Raw genomic sequence first — 27,484 nt, 5'->3', positions numbered from 1 at the left:
AGTGACCGTAGCCAAGGCCGTACCCAGTTGGGGGTTAGGGGGGTTGACCCCCCCCCCCCAAATTTTTGCCTGACTCGTAAAAACGTAACAAAAATGGATATAAACAAGTCTTGCATATGTTTTTTTTAGTATTTTTTTTTGTAAAACCCTCCCCCCCCCCCGAATTTTTTTTTTGGGTAAAACCCCCTCCGAGAAAAAACCTAGGTACGGCATTGGTCGTAGCAAATAATTGATGCTGTACAATTACTAATTCAATAATGGTAAAATTATATTTATTTTAGACTTTAATACAGAAGATGCCTCATGTTATTCCCCATGCTGATAGAGTGATACTGTTTCGTTATTACGTTGTCAAAGAGAAAACGTTCCTTGGGTTGACAGAAACAAGCTCCGTTGCACCGCAGTCAACGCTCGTCGCCATCCGCAGGTTTGAACCAAAGACAAATTGACCCTATTCCAGTTCAGTGCCGCCCTGCGGTACACATTGGTTTTTATAGATTATCAACTTTTATATTAGTTAGTTTTATAAACAGAGTTACATATTATTCGGAAATCTTTTTAAAGTGGTCTTCTATTCGCAAAAAAATAGCTTTCTAGCAATTATTGCTTTAAAGTACATGCTTTTAATAAGAAAACAATTGTAACTATTAATGATAGTGAAATCCAAATATCGGCTCGGCACTGATCTCGTTCTGGGTCAATTTCTATCTATTAATGAAAAACAATTGTTCATATAGCGTTCTAGCAAACTGTTGTGAAATAAAGAAAAAAAAAATTACAGAAGAAGAAATAATTTCTAAAATTGGGATTTCTAAGACACTGAACTAAGAAACACAATTTAAAACATATTATTTTGACAATTGATACTAGGCAGCAAAAATATAGATTTTACTTTAATTAATTAAAATTTTGTTTCACAAAATAAGTTTTTCAAAGAAAAGTAAAGAACTCCATTTAACCAAAAATGAGCAAAATAAAATTAAATAATCTACCAAGCGTGAAACTACCACAAATCAGCATTGATAAATAAATGAAACCCAAAATGAACAGAAATTACAATAAATAACCGAGTCAAATTCAAACCGAGCAGAAATTAACATGAGTAGGGCTCAAAACCCCTATGCATTCCCAAGGCCAGAACATAATTTGCACTTTACTGAAAAAATATAAATGGTTTTACTTTTATAACTTTAATAAATCAAATAATATTAACATTTTGATTACTAAATATCAGTATATGTATATTAAACTGACAATGCACATTCATTTGTATTTTATTCAGTTCAATGAAAAATTTTGATGTAATGTGTTTGGGGAAATAGTAGGTGTGAGAGGGGGGTTACTTGCCTTTCAATAACTTTCGGCTATTAAAAAGGGCATTAGCTCTTTCAATATCCAATCGAATGAGCCCTTTTGAAGTTTCTACAACAAAACTTTCTATAAAAGGCTTATATGCCCCCAGGGCATAACTTACGACCTTTGCCCTGAGGGTTGTAAGGGGGGGTGGGGGTTGTCATCCTCAAAAGCCTAATTTCCAGAACTTTCAACTACGTTGAACAAACTGAATATCTATGAGCCCTTTTGAAGTTTCCACGACAACGCTTTCTATGAAAACCTTATTTTCCCCCAGAGTATTACTTATAACCCTTGTCCTGAGGGCTGTGGTTGGGTTATCGTCCTCAAAGACCTAGTTTCCAGAACTTTCAACTACGTTGAACAAATGACTATCTCAACATTTTGATTGGATGTGTTTGGGGAAAAGGTGGGCGTGAGAGGGGGGTTAAGCTGCACTCCAATCACTCTACTATTAAATAGGGCATTAGCCCTTTGAATTTCCAATCGAATGAGCCCTTTTTGAAGCTTCTACGACAAAGCTTTCTATAAAAACCTTATATGCCCCCAGGGCATAACTTGCAGGCCTTGCCCTGAGGGCTTTGGGGAGAGTGTCCGCCTCAAAAAAATAATTTCCATCTGGAAAACAACTACTCTAAACAACATGGCTATCTCAACATTTTTATTGGATGTGTTTGGGGAAATGGTGGGCGTGGAAGGGGTGTTAGCTGCCTTCCAATCACTTTCGACTATTAAAAGGGCACTAGCAATTCCAATTTCCAATGGAATAAGCCACTTTCGAACAACTCCTTCGATACGAAGTGCCCTGGTATGGAAGAAAAAAATAATACATTGTGCAACATCGTTCTTTACTTAGGTAGCACGATTGCGCTGCCTATGATAAAGTCAGGTTGGTGTACAGCCTACTAAAGTTTAAGAAACATGTCATTACAAAGTGCATTCACTGGAGATTTTATAATTTTTCCTTGTCTGTAATCAGTGTTGTCATAAAATTTTGATTGTCTCAAAATAGAGGCTATCTTTTCGTCAAATAGGTGGCCATCAAAAATGAAACTGTCAAAAACTACCGAAACCTCCCAAAAAGTTGCACAGACTGATGTCAAATTGAAACTGCTCTGATTCAGGTCGTAGTAACTTTCAAAATAAATTAGTATGTTTTTAGATTGATTTTAGATCAGATGCTTTAGACGGATTTTTTTTAAAAGATAGATGTTGTTCGAAAATGTTACATGCCGTATATGCTAAGACATTGATGAAATTCTGACATTAAAGCAAAATCTCAACTAAGAAGCAAAAGCTAAGAAACAAATGCTAAACCAGACCAAAAATGTTAAGGATACCGGCAGCGAAAATTACCTTGTGTTTACCATTCTTATTAACCCAAGTTCTCTAGTATTCTGAGGCTTTTAGTTCAATAAGGCTTGTTCGAAAGAAATATATTATCTTTTATATACCATATAGTGTAAATTCTAAGAATTTTCGTTCACTCGCTTAAGCAATAGTTAAAAAGTTTTAGGACTGTAATTACCAATAATAGTGACATATTTACTAATTATTATAATTTTCAGTTATTACCTGTTGCATAAGCCAATTCATCTAATAAGGACTATTCATATTGCCCTAATTTGACAGAAAATTTCTCAGTTGGTCTTGAAATTACAGTATACGCTAAAATTTTTCATATTTTGAGGATTTTTGAGGCCCTAGGGAAAAAATCAAAACATTTGAAAATACTAAAGAAACGAAGCTTTTGAAAAAGAAGAGTATTTGGGATTTTTTTTTACATTCTGTGACATGTTCTTCAGAAATGGGAGAGCTTTGAGAATGAAAGAGAATCTGATTATCTCAAAAGATTTGATGTGTTAACCAAATTTTGAATCATTAAGTGAAAAACCTGATTCAACGAAATATAAAAAAAATTATGATAGAAACCGTGGTGGCACATGTTTTTATTTAAACCTTTATGCCACCAGTTTCAAAATTGTTGTTTAAAATTTTGTCCTATTGCTTTTTGTTTCTAAGATTTTTAAATCAGATTTTGGCAAATTGTCAAAACTGATTCGAGTCAAAATTGCTTCGAAATCTGTTTTTCAATTTTTCTTTGATTCTTATAATTGGCCAAGAAATATTCTGAAATTAAAGTTTTAACTTTTTCAAGGTTTTGAGCTGACGGTTAAAATGTCGAAAGCTATATAAATTAAAAAAATACGCCCAAGGGGAATACTTACACAATAATACTTATCCTCGAAAGAGAAACTTTGAAAAATTCAGTATGAGTTTCATTAGAACAAAATATGCCAGAATTGACAGATTTGAACTTTATCATGAAGTAATGGAAGAAAATATATTTTTTGCTAAAATTTTAAGCTTAAAGCAGTTATGTTGACTTTGATAAAGACTTGACATGCTTTTTTTTTCCAGAAATGCAAAAAAATTCTCTCCGGTGATGGGATGATATGTACACCACAAGGGACAAGGATTCTAAATTGTGAAGATAGCCCATATAAAACAGAGACTTCATAGATATATTTTGATAGAAAGATTGACTTGTCGGGTCTACTGCTACCAAGAGCATTTGTACGATTGAAGGGCCCTAAGCAAGGCCGTTGTTACTGTACACTCTCCAACTCTCCTAGCTTTGCCTCCAATAATGGTGTTTAAGGGTTTCCAACCTCACTGGTTAAAAAATCCATTCCCTATATTTGACAGGTTTCTGTTGGCCTTTTCAACAAAAATATTGAAGAAACTTTGAGTTTGCTGATTGCAAATCCGAAAATAACTGTGCAGTATAGACGACCAAAATTAAAGTATATCCACAAACGGTGGAAGTGTCACATCTTGTCGAGATCAGAATCTTGCAAGGATTTTTAGTCTAGGAGTTTGAATGTCCTTAGATCTGTACCCTCTTTTACCTCCATATATATAATAAGTTGGGTGGAACTGTCTATGTGTTTGATTTATGCCCATTCAGATATTGTTTAGGCAGTGGTGTTTAACGAGTAAAATTTCATTCTTTGAAACTCCTCTAAGTCGTAGTATAGCCGCTTTTAATCCAACCACAGTTGGTACACGTTTCGCAAATGGTGTTCGATTTCTACAGAAATTAATCTATAGGGATTTTTAAGGCTGCTGATTACAAATCAGCCATCCTAGCCAAGTCATTAGCGCACTAGACTTTAAATCCTGAGAAGAGGAGTTGGAGTCCTGGTGTCGCGGGTTATTTGGTTTGGAACGGGGATCAATGGTATGACTCTCTAAGCACAGCTAGAGTCGACCTAGCTCTGATTGGTTACCTGGAGAAATCTGGAGGAAAAACATGAGAAGCGTCGGATGATTTGCCCCCAACCACGCACTGCATTCCCGGTCGGAAGAATTGAATCAGAAGATCGGTACCTGCGCATAACTGACATTGGTCAGATCGCAAAAAATCAGATTGCATAAATAGGTTTTAAATTAAGTGATTACAAATCTGAGGATAATATTGTATTATAGGGGTATAAATAAAAACTCGTTAAGTATAGTCCCTAAAGTCCACAAATCGCGGACATACTGTGGTACCCTTAGGCATAGTTGTAGTAGTAGTCACAGTAGTAGTATTGATGTTACTAGTAATAGTATTGAATGGCGATGGTACTATTAGCAGCAGTAGTATTAACATATTGCCTTTTCGTCAACTTCTATGTCATGCAAGATTGTTCAGTTTTTGCGAGGGTAGAGCCAAAATCGAAGTTCTATGGCCTATGTCCCTTCCAGCATCCCCCTCACCCCAACTTAGCAAAATTTCAGTGATGATGGAATTTTCTTTATTGTTAGTTTTGCGAGATGTCTTTCTGGGAAAAAAAAACTCTTTGAAAATTAGCCAGAGCCAAGTAGATTGTATTTTTATAAAAAAAACAAAATATTTTTTTTTTATAGAAAATGGTGTCATTTTTAAGTAAGGACATTTTATGGTGTATAGCACAATGATAAGTGAAGTGGTCTAACAATAACTTAATTCCTTTTTTATGTTATCCCTCCCCCTTCGCAGCTAATCAACAGATCCACATTTATGAGCACTTTGCTTAGGTTTATGAGTTTCATCGTTTTCCAGGTCCAGATTGATTGAAGATGGATTCCGACAGCTATCGTTTCTCAGCCCACAAGCTACAAAAGGCATTATCAGAATTAAATTCATTAATGATTTGGGTTTAGATGAAGCTGGTATCGATCAAGACGGAGTGTTTAAAGAATTTTTAGAAGAAACTTTGAAAAGAATTTTTGATCCGTCACTAAATCTTTTTAAAATGACCTCTGAACAGAAGCTGTACCCTTCGCCTTCATCGTATATGACAGAAAATCATTTGGAATTGTTCGAATTTGTTGGAAGGATGCTTGGTAAAGCTGTATATGAGGTAAGGCATGGCAAGTTGTATATGAGGTAAGTTTTGCTTATGACACTAGTAATCGAATAGGAGTATATTTTTAAAGTTGAAAACTGCACAGAAACAGATGTAAAAAAAAAACAAATAAACGTTTAAATGGGGATAAGTCCATTTATTAGAAAGTGAAAACAGATACAAAAGTCTGGATATTTCGACCACATATACAGCGATCGTTGTCAGCAGAAATACTAAAGCATTAAAACGAGCATATTTATAAAGAACAAAATAATTACTTCCGGGTCATTCACTTTATTTGTCTGAGAGAGTTCAATAACTAGATTCATCCAAAGTGTTGAGTTGTAAATTTTCTTCTATAATAATGTTTAAATGTCAGTTCAATTTCTAATGAAAATGACAAAATCTTCATCTTCTAATTGCAAAAGAAATGTCGCAATTTGAGGTATTACGTCGAAAATAAGATGTAAAAAAGAATTGAGTAATTAAGTAATTAATTACTCTAATACAGTATTAAAAATAATAAAAATGATAAAATAAAAATAAATAAAAATATAAAAATAATAAAATTAAAAATATACTTAAAATGAACTAATTAAAATATAATAAATAATAATTATAATAAAATAATAATAATAATAAATATGTAATAAAAAAAAACTAATAAAAATATACTAATAAAAATAATAATAATTAAGTAAGAGAGTAAAAGAAAGGAAGGTAATTTGTAACTGGATAGCCTATTTTGGTACTAGCTCACAATAGTGGCCACCCCCCAACACAATAAAAAAAAGTGGCATCAAAATTTCCCACAGACCGCTTGTGGTCTTGGTCTGTGATCTGGACACTAGGTTTGCTACAAAGAAATTGTCGTTAGCAGCCAGATCGTCGGAACCGGTATCAGGAGCAGATTTGATATACCTCAGTTTTAAGGAATCAATCAAAATATTAAAACTATTTTGCTAATACTTTCAGTTAATGCTTTATATCTGTCATCTTGACATTTTGTCCGTCAGCTCGTATTAACCCTTTCAGAAGGATTGACTAAACATTGTTGTTTTTTAAAATCCTTGAAGTATAGTGAAAAGCTGTCATACGAATATGAGTTACAGATTTTATTAAATAAATAGTGAGTAATTAAAATTGTTTTATGCTTTTTTAAGAGGAGGCTCTGAGGGCAAAAAAGGCAGTTTGTTTTTCCAAGAATACTGGATAAGTCGTGGGCATACCATAGAAGGGTAAGCCCACGTGAAGTGGTAAGCTTCCACTTCCATAGAAGTGGTAAGCTTACCTGAATCCTAGTTTTTTGCCTAATAATGGTGAGTAGAGCGCTTCGTCTATTTCAGAGCACTTATATATTTTGAAAATTAATTCTGCTCAGCTAAGCAAGAGATGCAAATCAAAAGTTTGTTTTATTTATTTCTATTGTTTTTCTTATTTTGGCAAAAGAATGTAACTAACCTACCAAAATTGCCGTGTCTACTACGTTTGTTTTTATTATAGAAGACACACCTACACGCAAGGAAAAAGGATTCCCCCTTCCTCCTTAGTTATACAATAGTGGTATTAGTTATGGCATTAGTTGTATAACAGTATATAAATAATGGTATACAAATTTACTTTTTTCACGTTTTGACACCCCTTAGGACCCCTGGGAAAAATTATAATCTCTTGCTTTTCGGATTGCATCTGTGTGCAATTATGCATTTACGATAATAGGGATTATTTTTCTGATGTAAACTTGAAGTGGTGCTGCTGCTAAAAAAAAAAAAAAAAAAAAAAAAAAAAAAAAAAAAAAAAATGCCTTGAGTACTACGAGTAAAATCAAGCTAGGAGAAATGAATAAAGTGTTTTTTTTTACTCTAAAATCAGAGATATATAATTTCAAATTATAAATCCTTGAACGATCAAAAAAGCTCTTGGTCTATTCCTCATTGTTCTTGGAAAGTGCACGTGTGACTTATCCTTTCGGGGACAGGCTATATCGTCTTGCCCAAAACGAAGGAGTATATCTGACAATTGTTGTCGTGACTTTCAAAGTGAAAAAGATTCCTCTAATTAACGTTTATTTAGTTGTTATGCTTCACACAGGAATTTGTAAAGGTTTACTCTTTTTTAAACTCGTGGACATTAAGATGACTTTTTAGAAAAAGAAAAATATCTTAGTTGCCGTAGTCGTGTGAAAGATTATAATTTTGTCAAAGAAGACAATAATAACCACTTTTGTTAAAAAAAAGGAAAGAAATTCAAATGGTTTTTAATTATTTGAGTTTTGCTCTTTGCGATAAGGTCACTATAGATTTATTGCCTGAATGAAGGAGGTGCCCACTTCCAACCACCTGGTGTACATCTCAGAACTCCACATATACTGCACAGTTACGCCACGCATGGAACAGTCTCGGCCACACTTGAGACACTTCCGCCATGGTCGGCACGCGCCACCTGGTGTCCATGATTCTTCAAAGTGGATATTTCTTTGGCCTGAATAGAAACTAGATGATATAGAAAAGACTATGGAATACGGGAGTTAGTAAACAGCCACCAGGCATCTAACAAATATGGTGGCGACAGAGATGCAAACCTAATCGAATGGTTTTGTTTGCTTCACACGTTCGAATTCTTAAAGATTCGCGCCTAAAAAGGTTGTTCCGAAAAATAGCTCAAAACTCTTTTTCGATCTCCTGTCAAATTATGAAAATTGATGTAGCCTACTGATAATATACTTATGTTTTGTTATATATACCAAAAATAAAGAGTCATTTATTATAGTGCACATCGGAACTGATGTAGCGATAAAAAAAAATTTTAGAGTGGCCCTAATTGTGGTAATAAAGATTGACCGCGTCGAATGTAATATTCTACCTTAAGGCTGCGAACTTACACCTTATAAGTTCTTCGATAGCGCCGCTTATAGCGCTAAAGATTTTGCCACCGAGGTCTGCGCCACAACAATGGGGAGTAATGTTAATGGTTGACCGTGCCACCCGCTAAAAGCGAGAAAATAAAATATGTAGCTATATAAATGTAACTTCTTTTCCTTGAGTTATCTGGAAATCAATTACCTCTAATGTTATGTAGAAAACAGATCCCTGGGAGCGCTACCTTGGAGACATACGAACTAATTACCTGTCGTGCGACTAGATACAGACACATAAAATAAAACAAACACAAGTAAGAAAGCAATAGTTTTATTGTGACTTACATATTAGGTGTACAGCAGTGGTTCACTTCAAATGACAACGACAAAGGCAAGGAGAAATTGGGTCTCAAAGATAATGTTGATGGCAATAGAGACAATCCATAATTGAAACGAAAAACAGTTTTTTTTTCACTATATAACACAAATAAAACTCCTGCGCATTACTAGCTTTTTTTACGATTGGCCCAAATTCTGTGGAGGGGGCCGCTACTTTGTAATTATGTTCGCAAACTCACTACATTATGAGGACTATTTATCCAATAATTTTGTTTTAAATATTTCGATGATTTCAACGTTCACACTCTCTTATAACTTAGAACTTCCTGCGAAACATTGTACCCAGCATCTTTTTTATTACTAATTATCTTAGCGAAATTCAAACCGAATAGCATCATTGTTTGACTGAAGATAAAATGCAATTTCTCTTTTTGCTGACTACGAGCTTTTCTTTTTATGAAACTAAATTTAAACTCAATTAAAGAAATCGGAATTATCTTTAGAAAGAAGGAATTCTATATTTTTTGTATTTTAATTACATCAAATTTTACTCACGGTAAATATTACCCTTCCCATTATTTAATAACGTCCCGTCATTAGGACTTGCTTGCCCTCGGTCTTTTGAAATATTCACTATCTATTAACTTTTTATTCTACATGATTTTGATTGATATTGTGTTATTTTTTATTTTTATTTTGGATTAATCAGGAATGTTAAAAAATTTTCTTTATTGCTTTTTCTTATTTTATTATATATCCCTTTCTAAAGTTCATCTACTGGACTAAGATTATTTATGGTTCTAGCCTAGCTACTTTACTAAAAAAAAAATTTTCTACATCTAGCACTGATGACTTTTACATTTCCAGCAAGGTTGGGGCTATTCTACCTTTACATAAGATTTATTTTTTGAGGATTCACCTTTTACAAGTTTTTTTTATTTTGCTGACTATAGGGCACACTGCTTCCTATCTATACTACATTAAATGAATTGTACGACAACGCTACACCTAACTATCTGAACATCTAGCACTACATATAAGAACGATTTAAAACACACAATATTGGGTTTATAATGTTCACCGGTAACATTAGAACACTTTCATTGGGGATGTTTGCTATGTAACATTACTGATAGGATATTGGAATTTTTGAGTTATCGAAGTTATTAAGATGTAACGTATGTAAATTCACACCTATTCATCACCTTCGTGTCTCTTAAGCGTACTCAATCCTTCGGTTGTAAATTATTGTCCTTCACTCTTTTCGTCTTGGCAAAATTTTTAAAGCACTTACGATATAGTTTCTTCATGGAACAGTTCGAGCATGATTGTGTTCACACGACAAGCTTTCTCTAATTGTCAAATGGGAAATGATACTTCCAACTACAGGTTTGGGAATATGCTATCAGAGTTCATTCTCACCTGCTTTTTGATAGTTCATAGGGTGCCTTATCATTAAGGGGTTGAACACAGGGATTGCGTTCATTTTCTTCTCATCATATCATTTTTGGAATATTATAAAGCCCATAGAGAATGAAATTCTCGCATAAAATTGCTCATTCGTGCTCTTAAGGATCACACTTCTCTTATAAAATTGTTACTGTATGGCTTGCATCTATTAACCTTTGTGATGATTCCTTAGTTAATCACAGGGGAATTGAAGTTTGGATTTGGAATGGGTCGACATCAAACTTTAGTGACTCCCTCAACATATTGGCCTTAACTTACAAGAGGAGTATACTGTCACTAAGGGGATAATGATTAGGGTTCATTTTCGCTTCCATAATTCAATTGTTGGTTTCCAGGTCCAGTTTTCTGAAATTCCTTACTAAAGTTTAAGGGATAATGGAGATATGAACTTTTCACATAGAGGGGATAGGATGAATTCCGAGAGATGGTCGAAGGGATTCGACGCTTGAATCTGCGTCACATAAATAATTTTTGGGATCATCAAATATCATAACTATACAATCAAATGGTTCATGTGTCCATAAGGAATGCCATGGTTAAAATTTAGATACTTATATCTTTTTTTGGTCAAGGGGGTTCTCAGGATTTATGTGATAATGTAGTTTGATAACGTACTGGATGATGAGATTACATGATTGGATTGCCTAATTGGCTATATTGTTCATGTTCAAAGAAACAATGATCAAAGGTAACTATAATTTTCGTAGACGAAGCTGGGATGAAAATAGCCTGGAGTGTATGGTGAGTACTCTTCGTTGGTTGAGGTATGATGAAAATAGATGCTACTAGGTTGTACCTGCACTGGACAACGCATTGTAATGATTGATTTCCAATATGTCAATCCACTTCCTGTAATAAAAATAACGAGGCAGAATCACACATTCTTTAAAACAAATGGTCATAACACATAATAAGCAATATGATTGGTTACAATAAATGGTTAACGTTATACTACAAGGTAATATCAAGCATATGCCAATGTTAATATGCATATCTTGTTTTTAACAAACTGGCATTGTTATTTCTCTTATATAAGAGATTACTTCTCTTAACTTTAAGTAATGTCCCTTATTATTTTCCTCGGCATACTTTATCACACACAATCTAACTTAATCTTTCTCAGCACTCATTTAATTCTATATTAGATTTAAAATAACCATTTAAATATAAGTTACGCTACATTATTAAGTTTGAGGTCTAATTTTACAACATATTTCATGCCTGCATTGTTCACGCACGTCCGTGCTTTTTAAGAAACGCATGTTGCAGCGTCATAGCCACACGGTTGTACGTAAACTATACTTACAATGAGGGAACAAGACATAGCAAGGACGAGTGGAGACCTCTATACCCACTCGTTTTCTAATGTCTTCCCTTTTTCTTGGCTTAGACGTTCTTATGGGGTTCAGGGTTTAACTTTCAGCCGTTTCCCCGTGTTCTTCTCTTGGGTTTCGCCTTCTTAGTCTCAGGATTTTTCCATAATTAAAAATCAATAGGGTTCTTATGGTCAGGAAAGTCGCAAATACAAAACATACGGTCAGTAGTATGTTCCACCAGGAATTGGTTTAGAACAATCGTTTTCTATTATCCACATACGTTAATATCTGGTCTTCATTTGTAAATGGGGGGATCTGGGAATCTAATTCTTCTCTTGTTTTTGTAAGCCTTAATGTCCCTTTATTCTTTTCTATTTTGGACCATATCGAGGTTTTCATTTCCTCGTTTTCTATATTGGGAATAGTGTATGACAGGTTAATTGCCTTGAAGTTGATTATTTTGAGACTTATTATCTTTGTGCTCGTGGTAATTAACGGCGTTCGAACAGTTGACTTTAGTTACAAGTCGACATCGTTGTTTTATGGTTATCGTACCCACATTTTGTAACAGTAATTCTGTTTTGTAACTTGGAGCTATTCTTTCTGTATTAGTATAAAAAGACAATGTTCCAGTAGTTTCTTTTGGAACAGAAAATAACCAAGGATAATTTCGAAGGTGCATGAACATTTCTCGCTTAGTATTTCCTACCAGGGCCTCAGATGAATTCGGTATTTTTTCATGTTTGGTGTATTTCAAAAATATACCTAACATACAAATTCCAGATTTGGCGTTATAAACGGGTAACGTAAGCTAGCGTACTAGGTTTTTGAATAGTACGCACTCTTTTAAGTCTTGTGGATTGGCTAGGGCGTATTTTCGTCTATCTTGATCTACAAGCAAATATTCTGCTTCAGGTGTGATAGTCATGGATGAATTTGTCTTCTTTATGTTAGCGGGGAAGGTCAAAATTTTGTACAAGTCGTAAACGGATTGTTGGTTTATCAATGGAATTGTTACTACTGCAAATAACTGTTCATTTATTTCCGTGATGTGGACTTTTAATTTGGTATAGTAAAGAAATAAATTTGCTACTTCTGGCTCTACGGGTAAATGTAAACCAAACGTTAGGTACATTTTCATTTCGTCTAACCTACTTTTTAGGTTAGAAGGATCTACTAGGTCGTAAAACAAAGTCTCCCCCGTGAGGGCAAATAATGCGAACTCGAACTTACTAACATCTGTCGCCAGATTTAGTAGTGACATGGTAATTATATCGAGTGATACCATGGTAAGGCTCGTGTCTGTCACCACGCGGTCCACTTCGTTCCTCAAATAATTCATTACGCTTACAGTTTATGATATCTTCTTAGATATCATTTTAATCTTATCTCTTTGGTAATTTGCTATAGTAGCTTGGATCTTCTGAACCTTTAATGTTATGTTAACGGCATTCTTCAGCTTTTTTTACATTTTCCCTCAGGATGTTTAGGTCTTCCTCCGTTGTCAAACCAAAAAGGCGGGAGGCGAGCTCTCCAATAGTGGGAATTAAGCGTGTAGACCTGCGGTACTTATTTCTTCGAAAGAATACTTCAGAAATCTTCGTGGTACTTTGTTTTAATTCTTGTATTTCCGCACTAAATAATTCAAATAAGGCTTCTAGTCTTTGTCTATATAATATTAAGAAGACTTGATGAGTTGAAACTTTTTGGGCGTGTTTTTCATTTAGATTGGGTAATAGTTTCTCGTTTAGCATTGCGTAATTTCTATCATAAGATTTTTCTTTCCTTGTAGTCAGGAATTTAGGGGTTTGTATGGATTTCATTGCAGTAAAGTCTCTCGATAAGTATTCAATATTATACACTGATCTTTTCCTTCTGTCCTCCTTGGTGCTCGTCCCAAGTGTCATGTCAACTTCTGCCATTTTCTTATCAAAGTCATCTATTACGAACTTTGATTTTTGTTTGGGGACAACTGAAATTGGAAACTCTTTTTCATCTTCACTATGCATTATTTTACTGGCCTTTAATCCTTTGTTCGATTTTAGGAATTGAAATATCGATTCTTTGAGTTCATTCGTGTTTTTTTCTAGTCTTGTTACTTGTTGAAACAAGGTCTCGAAGGGTTTGGGGTCCAATTTCATAAAGATTTTCCATGCGTCATAGCTAGCTAGCAATGAATTTTCATGCTTGAATATTACTCCATGTTTTACAATATTTTGGGCTACTGCGTGAACAACGAGGATTATGATGATGTTCTTAAGCCTCATCTTATTTTTTGTTTCTAGAACTAATTTATTATTAATTTTACCCATCTTTGCAAAGTTCGTTTATGTACTACTTTGCTATTATTTATTTTTTTAAAAGGCACTTTAACTTTTAACTTAGGTTTTTTTTGTAACCATTTTGTTTATGGCCAAATAAATCTGATTTGTAAGCATAAAACAGAAAGAATATTTTAGGATTATTTTAGGAACTATATAATCCCATAAATCCTGAGAGCCCCATCGACCAGTACAAGATATAAGTACATAAATTTCACCCTTGATAATCATTATGGACCCATGTACCATAAGACTGTATAGTTATGACATTTTATGACCTCAGAAATCACTTATGTGTCGCAGATTCATGGGTCGAATCCCTTTCGATCATTTCTTGGGATCCATCCTATCACCTCTATCAAGTGCAAAAAGGTAATTCCTCTGTTATCCCATAAATGTTATGAGATAATTTCTGACATATGGACCTTGAAACCAACCATTGAATCACAGAAACCAAAATTAACACCAGTGACTAACCCCTCAGTGTCAATATACCCCTCCAACAAGTAAAAGACAATATGTTGAAGGAGTCATTAAAGTTTGATGTCGACCCATTCCAAATCCAAACTTCAATTCCCCTGTGATTAACTAAGGAATCACCACAAAGGTTAATAGACGCAAGCCATGCACTAACAATTTTTTAAGAGGACTGTGATCCCTAAGTGCACAAATGAACAATTTTATACGAGAAATACATTCTCTATGTGCTTTAAAATATCCCAAAAATGATATGATGAGAGGAAAATGAACGCAGTCCCAGTTTTCAACCCCTCAATGATAAGACACCCCATGAACTATCAAAAAGCAGGTGAGAATGAGCTCTGATAGCGTATTCTCACACCTGTAGTTAGAAGTATCATTTCCCATTTGGCAATTAGAGAAAGCTTGTCGTGTGAACACAATCATGCTCGAACTGTTCCATGAAGAAACTATATTGTAAGTGCTTTAAAATTTTGCCAAGACGAAAAGATTGAAGGACCATAATTTACAACCGAAGGATTGAGTACGCTAAAGAGACACGAAGGTGATGAATAGGTGTGAATTTACATACGTTTCATCTTAATAACTTCGATAACTCAAAAATTCCAATATCCTATCAGTAATGTTACATAGCAAACATCCCCAGTGAAAGTGTTCTAATATTACCAGTGAACATGGTAAACCCAATATTGTGTGTTTCAAATCATTCTTGTATGTAGTGTTAGATGTTCAGATAGAGTTAGGTGTAGCGTTGTCGTACAATTCATTTAATGTAGCGTAGATAGGAAGCAGTGTGCCCTATAGTCAGCAAAATCAAAAAAACTTGTAAAAGGTGAATCCTCAAAAAAAAAATCTTATGTAAAGGTAGAATAGCCCCAACCTTGTTGGAAATGTAAAAGTCATCAGTGTCAGATGAAGAAAAAAATTTTTTTTTTTAGTATAGTAGCTAGGCTAGAAACATAAATAATCTTAGTCCGGTAGATGAACTTTAGATAGGGATGTATAATAAAATAAGAAAAGTAATAGAGAGAATTTTTAGTACTCCTGATTAAGCTTATATAAAAGTATAAAATAATACAATGTCAATTAAAATTACGTAGGACCAACAGTAAATAAATCGCGAATATTTCAAAAACCAAAGGGCAAGCACAGTCCTAATGACGGGACGTCATTAAATAATGGGAAGGGTAATATGTACAGTGAGTAAAATGTGATGTATTTAAAATACAAAAAATAAAGCTCCCTCTTTCTAAAGATAATTCCGACTCCCTCTAATTAAGTTTAAATTTAGTTTCAAAAAATAAAATTTCTTAGTGAGCAAAAAGAGAAATTGCATTTTATCTTCAGTCAAACAATGACGCTATTAGGTTTGAATTTCGCTAAGATAATTAGTAATAAAAAAGATACTGGGTACAATGTTTCGCAGGAAGTTCTAAGTTATAAGAGAGTGTGAACGTTGAAATCATCGAAATTTTAAAACAAAATTATTGGATAAATAGTCCGCATAATGTAGTGAGTTTGCTGACATAATTACAAAGGAGCGGCCACCTCTACAGAATTTGGGCAAATCGTAAAAAAAGCCAGTAATGTGCAGAAGTTCTATTTATGTGATATAGTGAAAAAAAAACTGTTTTTTGTTTCAATTATGGATAGTCTCTATTGCCATCAACATTATCTTTGAGAGCCAATTTATCCTTGCCTTTGTCGTTTTCTTTTGAAGTGAACCACTGCTGTACACCTAATATGTAAGTCACAATAAAACTATTGCTTTTCTAGTTGTGTTTGTTTTATTTTATGTGTCTGTATCTAGTCGCACGAAAGATAATTAGTTTGTATATCTCCAAGGTAGTGTTCCCAGGGATCTGATTTCTACATAACATTAGAGGTAATTGATTTCCAGATAACTCGAGGAAAAGAGGTTACATTTAAATAGTTACATATTTTATTTTCTCTCTTTCAGCGGGTGGTGCGGTCAACCATTAACATTACTCCTCATTGCTGTGGCGCAAGCCTCGATAGCACAATCTTTAGTGCTATAAGTGGCGCTATCGCAGAACGTATAATGTGTAAGTTCGCAGCCTTAAGGTAGAATATTACATTCGACGCGTTCATTCTTTATTACCACAATTAAGGCCAGTCTAAAAAAATTTTTATCGCTACACTGATAGAAATTTGCTCTACTTTTAACTTTTGATCAAAAACGGTCCCCAGACAGAGCTCAAAAATTCGTTTTCACTATCTAGGTAAGCTATTCAAATTTGTGAGGTACAACCTTTCGCATAGGACATGACGCAATGAATTAGAGCTATTTTAATTGGCTACACCTTTTAGGTACCTTTTATCTTATAAAACTACATACAGATTACATAGTTACTGATTAAATCGAGATTAGTTATAGAAAATATCATCAGACATCATTAGACATTGTAAGTAACAGACATCAAAACAAACTGTGCAGTCGTCAAAAGCTGGATAAAGCAAAGCTGCAATAAATAGATTGACAAAACTGGGCTGTGGGGAGGATGTTAAAGAAAGGATTCTCCTCAGGGTTTGTTAAACTGCTCCTTTCACTTACTTTTAAAGCAGTGAATATTTGAATAATTTTAAATCAGACACAACTGAATTTCAGACAGTAGGAGCTGTTTACGAATTGTACAGATTTCGTACAGAAAATCGTTACAGATTTCTCAAGTAACGAATTGAGAAATCTGATTTTGTGCTTGGACGGAATCTAACTGTAAAAAAAGAATTTAAACTAGAATAATAATTGATGAAAATATAGTTTTAAAGGTTGGCTACACCTGGCTGGGAAAAATCCATAGTACTGCTTTATGTAATTGAATCGGTGCAAAATTTTACTACAATGTCTCATTTTTTGTAGATCCACTAGAGACCAATTACTTCAGCTCTAAACACTGTAACTGAAACTTAATTCGTTTTAGCTTTAACAGTACATAATCAAAGTCAGCGCTGTCATAATGAGTAACTTCGTATGGTCCGGCCAATCTACTAGACGAGATGATTTGATCTGCTCTCATATCAAAGGCTCTTATCAGAGACTTCAGTATTACCAGCCTTTATTTAGTCTGGAAAAAACCCATCTCTCTCCGATTGCTACTCAGCACCTGTGCTTGATCAAAATCTGGAAATATTCATTTTTGTTGTATAAATGAAATATAAAAAAAAAGTTTTTTCAACTAAAGTAAAGAGCAACATTAAAATTTAAGGTATTGGCTCGTAGCCTTTCATGGATAAAACTAAACTTAATGAATCTCATATATTTGGAAACAGCATAATAAGCCGATTCTTTTGATATATTTATTGGTATCAAAATTTTGTTTTATAGGGTTTCGGCCACTATTGAGCCCCGTCGCTCCTTTCTTACAGTTCGTTACCAGGAACTGTTTAATCTAATTTAATATGAAATCAAACAGTTCGTGGTAACGAACTGTAAATAAGGAGCGACCCGGCTCAATGGTAACCGAAACTCTAAAAAACGGGATTTTGATACCAATAGATACATCAAAAGAATCAGATTTTACTTTTGATTTCAAATATATAAGTTTCATTAAGTTTAATCTTACCCATCAAAAGTTACGTGCCTGAGAAAATTTGGCTGATTTTCGAAAAAAGGGGGAAAGACCCCCTAAAAGTTATAGAACCTTAATGAAAATCACACCATCATATTCAGCGTATCAGAGAACCCTATTGTAGAGGTTTCAAGCTCCTATCTACAAAAATGCGGAATTTTGCATTTTTTGACAGAAGAAAGATCACGGATGCGTGTAGGCTATATTTGTTTGTTTTTTGTCTGTTTTTTTTTTTTTTCCAGGGGTGATCGTATCGACCCAGTGGTCCTAGAATATCGTCGGAGGGCTCATTGGAACGGAAATTAAAAGTTCTAGTTCACTTTTTAAGTGACCAAAAAAAATGGAGGGCAACTAGGCCCCCTCCCACGCTCATTTTTTTCCCAAAGTCACCCGATCAAAATTTTGAGATAGCCATTTTGTTCAGCAGGGTCGAAAATATGATAAAAATGTCTTTTAGGAGGACTTGATCCCCCAAAGTCCCCAGGGGGGGGCTGAAAGTTATGAACTTTACTCAATGTTAACATATAGTATTGGTTATTGGGAAGTATACAGACTTTTTCAGAGGAGATTTTTTCTGGTAGGTGGGGGAAGGAGAGGGTCGGGGGCTATATGGAAGGATCTTTCCATGAAGGAAGTTTACATGGGGGAAGGGGCATTGCTATGAAGAGGGTGCCGGATTTCCCAGCATTATGAAAGAAAAATATCAGGAATTAAATAAAAAAAAAAACAAGTTTTTCAACTGATGAACTGATTGTGATTAAGAGGTCATTTTTAAAGAACTGGAAAAAAAATTCGAACTATAGTTTAAAGAGCAGGGTATTGACTAGGGGGCGAACCCCTAATATACGTGTTAAAAATTTATGAATATAGAAGTTCGTTACGTAAGTTAATTCTAAGTTACGTATATTTATTACTAATAAAAACGTTCGTAAATAAAATTAAACAAGTTTCGAGAAAGCCATTTAACCAAATATAATATGCAAATTTTGTTTTAATTATTCATGTACGGTGAGCCAAAATCAAAACCTGCATTAATTCAAAAACGTTCAAAAATTAAATAAAAAAAACAAGTTTTTTTAACTGAAAGTAAGGAACGACGTTAAAACTTAAAACGAACAGAAATAATTCCGTATATGAAGGGGGCTGTCCCCTTCTCAATGCCTCGCTCTTTACGCTAAAGTTTTTTTATTGTTTAAAAAAATAGAGTTGTGAGAAAGTCAAACTTTAGCGTAAAGAGCGAGGCGTTGAGGAGGGGACAGCCCCCTTCATATACGGAATAATTTCTGTTCGTTTTAAGTTTTAACGTCGTTCCTTATTTTCAGTTAAAAAAACTTGTTTTTTTTATTTAATCTAATTTAAGATTGATTTGATTTCTTATTGAGGTTGGAACATTTAAAAATGTGTGTTATTGTTAATTTTTAGAATCTCATTTACTTGTAGTCTATTGGACTTGGACCCAGTGCTGTCTTGGACTCCTCTTAAGTTAATTTGCTACACTATCTTTTGCAACTATTAACTATGTTTTTGTAATTTATATGAAAAATATAACTACTGTTAAAAAATATATTTAATGTACAAAAGAATATAATAATTGAATAAACACAAAACATAGAAAAAAATTATAGAAGAAGAATAAAATAAGAAAAAATTAGGAAGAAAATTTTGATTGTCGTAAGTTTTTGTTTTTGTTGCTTTTTTTGTGAGTGAGGGGTCTCATGGGCCTAATCTCTTTCACCTATTCATCTCCCCTCCGTAGGCTACGCATGCACGATTGAAATTACGTAGTACATTTTATTGTCTAAATTAAATTTTCAGTTATTTTTAAGGGCATCACCGTCGACATTCATTTTGCTCCATTCTTCCTCCATCAACTGCTTGGTCAAAGCAGTTCAGCTGCATATTCAGCCTTGGATGACCTCGCATCACTTGATCCTGATCTATATCGCAATCTTACATACTTAAAACACTTTGATGGAGATGTTTCTGAGCTTCAGTTAACGTTCTCAGTTGATGAAGAGGTTCTTGGACGGCTGTCAACCTTCGACATTATTCCTGGGGGGAGAGCCACCCCTGTTACAGATTCAAACAAGTAAGTAAATTGGAGGGTTTCAAAGAAACCTTGTATTATTATTGATTATTTGGATTGAACTAAAACGAAAAGCTACTCTAATATTATTGCAAAGCAATATTACGCATGGAACAAGCAGAAAATTTCTTATTACAAGTCAAACTTAAAATGAACAAAAATTTTTAAAGTGATTAAACAAACTTTTGACGAACAGAAATTAAACGAGCAATCAAGTTAACATTAAAACAAACAGAAACTTTCGCACATAGGAGCTTTGCTACCGCCCCCTCAACCGCACTTTTGGCTAGAGTAGGTAAATTTCTATAAATGACTTACATATATTTTTAATAGTGTTTTCGTTTTATCATGACATTCGTAAAAAATATAATAAATAAATAAATAAAATTTTATTGCCCATTATAATTCACAAAAGCACACAACTTATAAATACAATGAATATAAAATCAACACTTAACCAGCGACAAGCCCATAGAAAGACGTTCAGGAAAGTAGAATCAAAATTTAGCTGCTTTCAAAGCAACTCAGTTCTTCTTCAGATATCATCTAAGTGGCTAGTAACTCCATTTCCGGTCAACACAGTGGTGTTGCTAGTCCAAAAGGGCATTCGAAGTAGGTATTTCGCAGATTTGTATAAAATGTGTATAACTTTCTAATATTAGCAATATCATTTCGGGTGAAAAGTTGCCAAAAAGGCGAAAGAGCAAGCGAATGCGGGGTTACAAAATAATTGTAAACAGATCTTAGGATACGGCGACTAAACTTAATTTTCATTGCAACTAAAAGGCTGTAAGCTATCCTAGTCTTATTAGCCAAAAAAATGTTTAAGAGTGTTCGGGTTGCACGCAAATCTTGGCCAATTGGCACTCCAAGGTAAGTAAGGTGATTCGGGTTGCACGCAAATCTTGGCCAATTGGCACTCCAAGGTAAGTAAGGTGATTCGGGTTGCACGCAAATCTTGGCCAATTGGCACTCCAAGGTAAGTAAGGTGATTCGGGTTGCACGCAAATCTTGGCCAATTGGCACTCCAAGGTAAGTAAGGTGATCCTGTTCATGAGCAACATGAGGACCAAGAGACAAAAAGACTGGCTTTTTAGCTACGGCCTTTTAAAACCAGGAATTCAGTTTTACTCTCTTTGAACTTTAGTCTGGCTTGGTCATATTCCTCTGACAATATACGAAAATTCTCTTGCATTCCCGTCTGTGTTCGACTAGCGTTCAGAATATCATCAGCGTAATTTGCTAGCGACACATCAACCCCTCTAAATACACAATTCAGAACAGCGTTATTTTGAGGTTCAGCAATGCCATTATTGAACAGGGGTGGAGAATCCAGAGCTCCCTGTTTAATACGTTTCTTAATCGGGATCTGCGGAGTAAGTTTAAGTGCAACAGGCGATACAGCAATCTTAACTCTAGCATTCAGCTTCCTATACATATCACGAAAAGCCTTTGCAACTGAAGAATGTATGCCAAATTTGTAAGTAGTTGATAGAATATGGGCATGAATGCCAGAGTCGAATGTTCTTGAGACATCAAGACCAGCAAAATAAAGCACTTCATCATTTTCAGAAGAATATACCAACAAATTAGTGATAAGATGATCTGTATGATTGCGGTCAATCCCTTTCTTAAACTCAAACTAATTATCTGGTGTATAACACTTAGTGGTAGTTTCATCAATAACCATTAGTTCATACACTTTAAACAGTACAGGAGAAACAGCAATCGGTCCAAACAAAGGTCACTGATCGGAAGGCTTCCCCTTTTTAAGGACATAACTAATTAGACCAGTTCTTAGTAGATCTGGCACCATTTCAGTCCAAAAAATTATTTGATAAAGCAATGTCAAGTGCACAACTAAAAAAGTGGGACCAGCTTCAAGATGCTTAGCACAAATGCCGTCAATACCACGGGAGTTCTTTTTCGAAGCTTAGAGATACAGTAAATCACCAAATAACGAATGACAAAAAAACTGAGGGCATTGCTTGTCTTGAGCAAACATTTATCAAGCTTCTTCTCATAAACACTTTTCAAGATCTCATCAGGTTCAGGTTTATCTATTGTAAGGACAGAATCGCTACATAATTTGGATTTACCATACTTTAAAATTTTCCACACAAAGTTTAGGTCATTACGTGCCTTGTAGGACATTGCGGCTATAGAATTTGCTTGATGTCGTTTCAGACCTTTCACAAAGCGTCTCTTTGTATAAAGGCAGACTTCGTTCACTACACTGGTACGTGCCATACTACACTCTTTCCAAATATGGATCCAAAATTTTGACTTGGCATACGACTTGGTGAGCTCTGAATAGCTGGTCCAGCAAGGCTGTTTTGCTCCAGCCCAGATTCTACGGACTGGACCACTCGCCTTCTCAATAACGCATAGGGCATGCACAATGCATCATACGTATTTAGTACAATCTGACTTTCATCAGAAACACCAATTCCAGGATTCTGAGACTGGAGCTGGTACGGTACTTTGATTTTTCCAAGGATAGCATCACTTACGCTTTGACAAGTAGGCAGGCCAATTTCACCTCAGTCACAGATTTCTTGCCATTTACTGGTTTCACTTTATGTGAGAGGGTCAGTTGGAGCTAACATGACAGGAAAAGTGCTGCTTATTGGGAGGTAATCTGAAGTCTGGAATGTAGAGATAACAGAGGTTTTCGAGTTTGGCTGTGCTTCAGGCAAGTAAAACAGGAAATAAAAAAAGCGGGGTGCCAGAGCTATGGATGTGTGTGAAGCTAAACAAGCTGTGGGCACATGCTTCACAGAATATTTTCTCTATAACTGGAGTCATCAAACTGGTTACAGTTCATCTTGCTGACCAATATGACTGCCAGATTGCTCGATTTGCAATCAGCGACAAGAATTTTAAGAGCTTGGCACGCTTTATCAAAAAGCACATCAGAATTGGAATTGTGATAATCAGTGGGAAGGTAAAACACTCCGAGTCCTAGAGGGGTTCTCGCAATAGTTAGTTTCGCACGAGAACGGCAGTGCCACCGCTAGGTTGACCCACACCAGAGTGTTTGGCTCATGGCAGTGAGTAACCGTAGAGCTGTCATGTTTAGTAGGTTAAGACTGTCCGTAGTTGGCAGATGCTCTTGGGAAAATGACACTTCATTCAATTTGCATAGTATTTTTATAAATGGGAGCTTCAGATTAACACCGCCGTTTATATTCCGCGACCTTATTCCGAGTCCTGTATTCATTTAGTGGGACGTAAAAAGCTTCCGTGTTGCAGGGCATTTGTAGCTTTAGCATAGAATATCAGTTTGAGAGCACAGAGCTCACTTGACTATGTTCTGGCAAGGGGAGTCGTAGTTACTTGAAATCATTGTATAAACTCTCGTTGTTTTTCTTATCGTTGGATAAACTGTCGTTTTTTCTTGCCATCGGATAAACTGTCTTCTTTTTTTTTCCATCGGACAAAGTGTCTTTTTTTTCTGCCATTAAACAGATAGTCATTAGTGAGGTTTTAGTATGTGTCTAACCCCCAACTCTCCCTTCGGGCGACAGGCTAGCTTAGAAGATATTTTCATAGACATTCCGCTCAGACTCTAATGCCAATGGCAAATTCGAAAGCTAAGGCTAAAGCTATTTTTGAGCACTTTATCTGCTGGTCTTTACAGGGAGGTGACTATGAGGGTAGAGAGGCAAGGGGCAGCCTTTCCCGGGTGCTGGTTTGAAGGGGACGCCAGTTTGTAAGGCAGTTTTTGAGAAATTCACAGTAAAATTTGTCAAAATTTCATCCTTCTTTTTATCTTTTCGTACTGAACATCTGCTGGGTGACAAAGAAGCCTGTACCCTTGAACAATGATAATGGTGTTCACGTGACCTGACATTTAGATTTTTACTCTTCAAAAAACTGATTCCTTCAAAATCGATGAGCAACTACAGCTTTTCTCTAAAAGAAAAAAAGCCGAATGGTTCGGAAAACGGCGTTTTATCGACAAATTGCCATTTTTCGACGAATAATTGGTCCGTCTAAAACACGACATAAGGCCTGAAAAATTTTCCAAGTTTAGCATCAAGAAGTTTTCATTTTCTTTGTATTTTTTTCTTTCTTCAACTGTTTGTGATTGATTTGACTCCCGAACATAAGAAGGATGGAATTCCGTTCTTCTTAGAAAGGAATTTCTTCTTAGAACATAAGAAGGATGGAAGGATGGAAATAACCCTAATACGATCTTGCAGTTGTATGTTCAGACATATTACCGGAATATTTAAATTCCTCCCTTTGGACTGATACAATAAAAAAAAAATTGAGAAAAAGGTACTCTCATGGTGATTTTCCATAACGCATATCTTTTCAATTTGCGTTGTCGTGAGTGTTGAAGATGAGACAGGCTGGAAATGTCTTACAGCACAACTAGTACGCAATACGAAGAATTAGCGCTACCTAAGCAAACTTGATACACTTCTTGGCTGCTAGATAGTAGTTGTGATTTTTTGGTCTTGTACCCCTTGAACATTACTTTCGAATCAGCAAATTTTTCTATCAGATTCATATTTTGCCAAGTACTCGTTAATTTTTTTTTTAAGCCCATAGATTTTGGCGCGTGTAGTTTCAACGAAAACGCCTTGTAAGCAAGTCAAGTCGGTCTAAAGACCAGCAGATGAAGTCCCCAAGAATAGATTTTGCCCCAGCTTTGGTATTTGCCATTGGCACTAGAGCCTGAGTGGAATATTTATGAAAACACAAAGGGAAGGGGGGGGTAGACGCATGTTAAAACCTCACTAATAACAGTCTGTTAAACAACAGAAAAACAATGACAAATTGTCCAATGACAGATAAACCGATGACACTTTTTCCGATGACAAATAAAAACGATTACAGTTTTTCCGATGACTAGAAAAAAACAATGACAGTTTATCTGGTGACAAGAAAAACAATGACAGTTTATGTGATGACAAGAAAAAATAAAGACATTTTGCCCGATGGCAGAAAAAGCCGATGACACGTTTTCCTATGAAATTCTTTGTAATGGCAAAAAATCTATGGAAAAAAAAATGATGACTAAATTATTTTATGGCAAATATTCCTAAACTGCTTCCGCTGTATTTGTCATTGCGGAGTGGTTACTGATAATGAGTCACCACGAACCTTTAAAGGTTCACTAATTGCGGTTTTAGAGTCACCACAAAGAGTGTCTATGTAATCTTACCGCTCCTTAGTGTCATTCATTTGCTGAGGCAGATTTCTCAAAACAGCCGAGTAAGAAGGCTTCAGGATCTGCACTGGGGCAGGAAGAGGGGACGGTGGGAGGCTGCGTTGCGTCTGAACAAAATGGTCAAGTTTCACGCACAGTTCATTGACTTTACGGGATGGGGTCGCACTCACTTCCCCCGAGATAACGGGCACTTCGTCCGGTTCATAAATCACGAACCGTATTAGCGCCACTTTTTTTCAATTCACTTTTGAAGGATATTCAGAATATCCAGGCAGTTATCCGACGCCTTCTGCCTACCAGTAGGATGAATAGAAACATTCGCAAAGACCCAAAGCATTTCGTTTGATTCAAGAATCTTCTCATTTTCGAAAAATTCCGACACAGCTTTAACTCTATCGGCAGAAACATTCCCAGCATTACTAGCCTGATGTAAAAAGTTCAGTACTAGACACCATACTAGTTGATCGGTATACATTCTGGACACAATTGTCAGCGGCACACGGGAACAGTGCAATACGTACGTGACGTTACCTTCCCTCTGGAATGTTCCCTAATAAGTAAGTGCCAGTTCTCGTTCACCTGATCCCCACAGTTTACGGAAGACTATCCCAGCAGGTACTACGACACTTGTGATGGATAACTGCCCATCCTCTGCTTGCCTAGTCGAAAGTTTAGGCTACTTCGGAAAAGTCTATGTACTTAAGGCTCAATACAACTTTAAGTTCTACATCTTCATTTCAGAATATTCATTCACAATATGTTTTGTTCGTTTTATATTTCATTTGTCTTATGACTATTTTTGTTCGTTGTCTTTGTTAATTTTTTTTTGCTCAAGGATTAAAATATTGTATTTCAATTTAATTTAATGCGAAATTTGAATATACACGCTGAATTGTTAGTTACTCGTAGTTTTTGCGCAATAGCCTTTAAAGCTAACCTGTTTAGAATAATATCTGCAATGTCTGCTCTCTCTCTCTTTCTTTCCCTCTGCCATGCTTATGTATTTCTGTCAATTAATGTCTTCCAGAGACTGTTTTCGGTACGAGAATGGTTTAACTGTATATCTAGAGTTTGGGTTGGTAGTATTGTGCGACTCTGTGCTATGCGGGGTGGTTGACATGTCTTTGAATAATTAACATATACATAAATTTATTCATGAATTTGTTTTTCGTGGAATAATCATGAAGGGTAAAATTGTCTGAATAATTTTTTCTGAGGGATGGAAGCCTGCTTATTTTTTTTGGGAGGGGGGGGGGGGGTAAAACGCTTTCTTCCAGCAGTCCAATATTTTCATCTAAAATTGCGTACATCACGATTGTCACCTTGCCTTTCCCTTTGTTAATTCTTATGGAAGGTGTCTAAAAAAAAATGCAAGCAATATTCGACTCCCTAATAACATGAAATAATAATAAAACATGCGACTTTTTTTTATATCGTAAAGAAGTAAATAAATGTAAATATAATAATTGGCCACCTGCGCTGCAAATTCTGTAAACATTACTGAGCCCAGAGTATGTATAACTACAAACAAGTTCGTGACTTTAATTTACTTATTAAGGATAATAGCTGGAAAAATCCGCGCTGGCGTAGGAGTTGAGCTTATGGCTAGCCGCCTGGGAATTTTGGGCTCAACTCCCAAGCTAGTAGCGATTGTTAAAAGCAATTATCTTTAGTGTCTTCTTGTATTTGTTTGGGTAAAATAGCCCTTGAAGGTCAAAAATAAGGAGGCTTTTTGTGTTTTTGTACTTAATTTTCTCTTCCTGAGGTTTTCTTTCCAGTAAACTCTCTTTTTTTTTAAGTTGAACAGAAAAATTATCTCTAAAATAAATATGTTGATCTAGAAGAAGTCCAAGAATAGATACCGTAGAAAGGGGTAACTTCGAAATAAAAACTGAAAAATCAAGGTTATTCTGTGGTATTGTTCTTTAAACTACTATTTACCGGAATTATTTTTGGTGTTTGGGGAATTCGTCATTGTGTATTGAATGGCAAATGTACAAAACTGCAGGTCTTCATGCAGTGACAGCTGTATAAATCCTAAAATGGCGGTCAACGTTACCTCTGGGGGTTTAACTTTGAACACTAGGACACTTTGACAGGTAATTTTGAAC

At 35.3% G+C, this 27,484-nt stretch overlaps 1 protein-coding gene across 3 annotated transcripts in view; it reads left to right on the top strand.

Moving 5' to 3' along the window:
* LOC148954552 (ubiquitin-protein ligase E3B) overlaps window positions 1-27,484 on the top strand; it is a 78,852-nt gene that overhangs the window by 32,327 nt on the left and 19,041 nt on the right. For all 3 annotated transcript variants that reach the window (XM_089086590.1, XM_089086591.1, XM_089086592.1), the window contains exons 6-8: window positions 282-427; window positions 5,444-5,744; window positions 19,929-20,191. In XM_089086590.1, coding sequence (XP_088942716.1) covers window positions 282-427; window positions 5,444-5,744; window positions 19,929-20,191 — 710 coding nt within the window. The remainder of the gene's footprint in view (window positions 1-281; window positions 428-5,443; window positions 5,745-19,928; window positions 20,192-27,484) is intronic.

Source organism: Artemia sp. Qi Xiang Cuo, chromosome 3, assembly GCF_049724085.1.
Source record: "Artemia sp. Qi Xiang Cuo chromosome 3, ASM4972408v1, whole genome shotgun sequence".
Taxonomy (NCBI): Eukaryota; Metazoa; Arthropoda; class Branchiopoda; order Anostraca; family Artemiidae; genus Artemia; species Artemia sp. Qi Xiang Cuo.
This window is presented reverse-complemented; position numbering and strand designations above follow the sequence as displayed.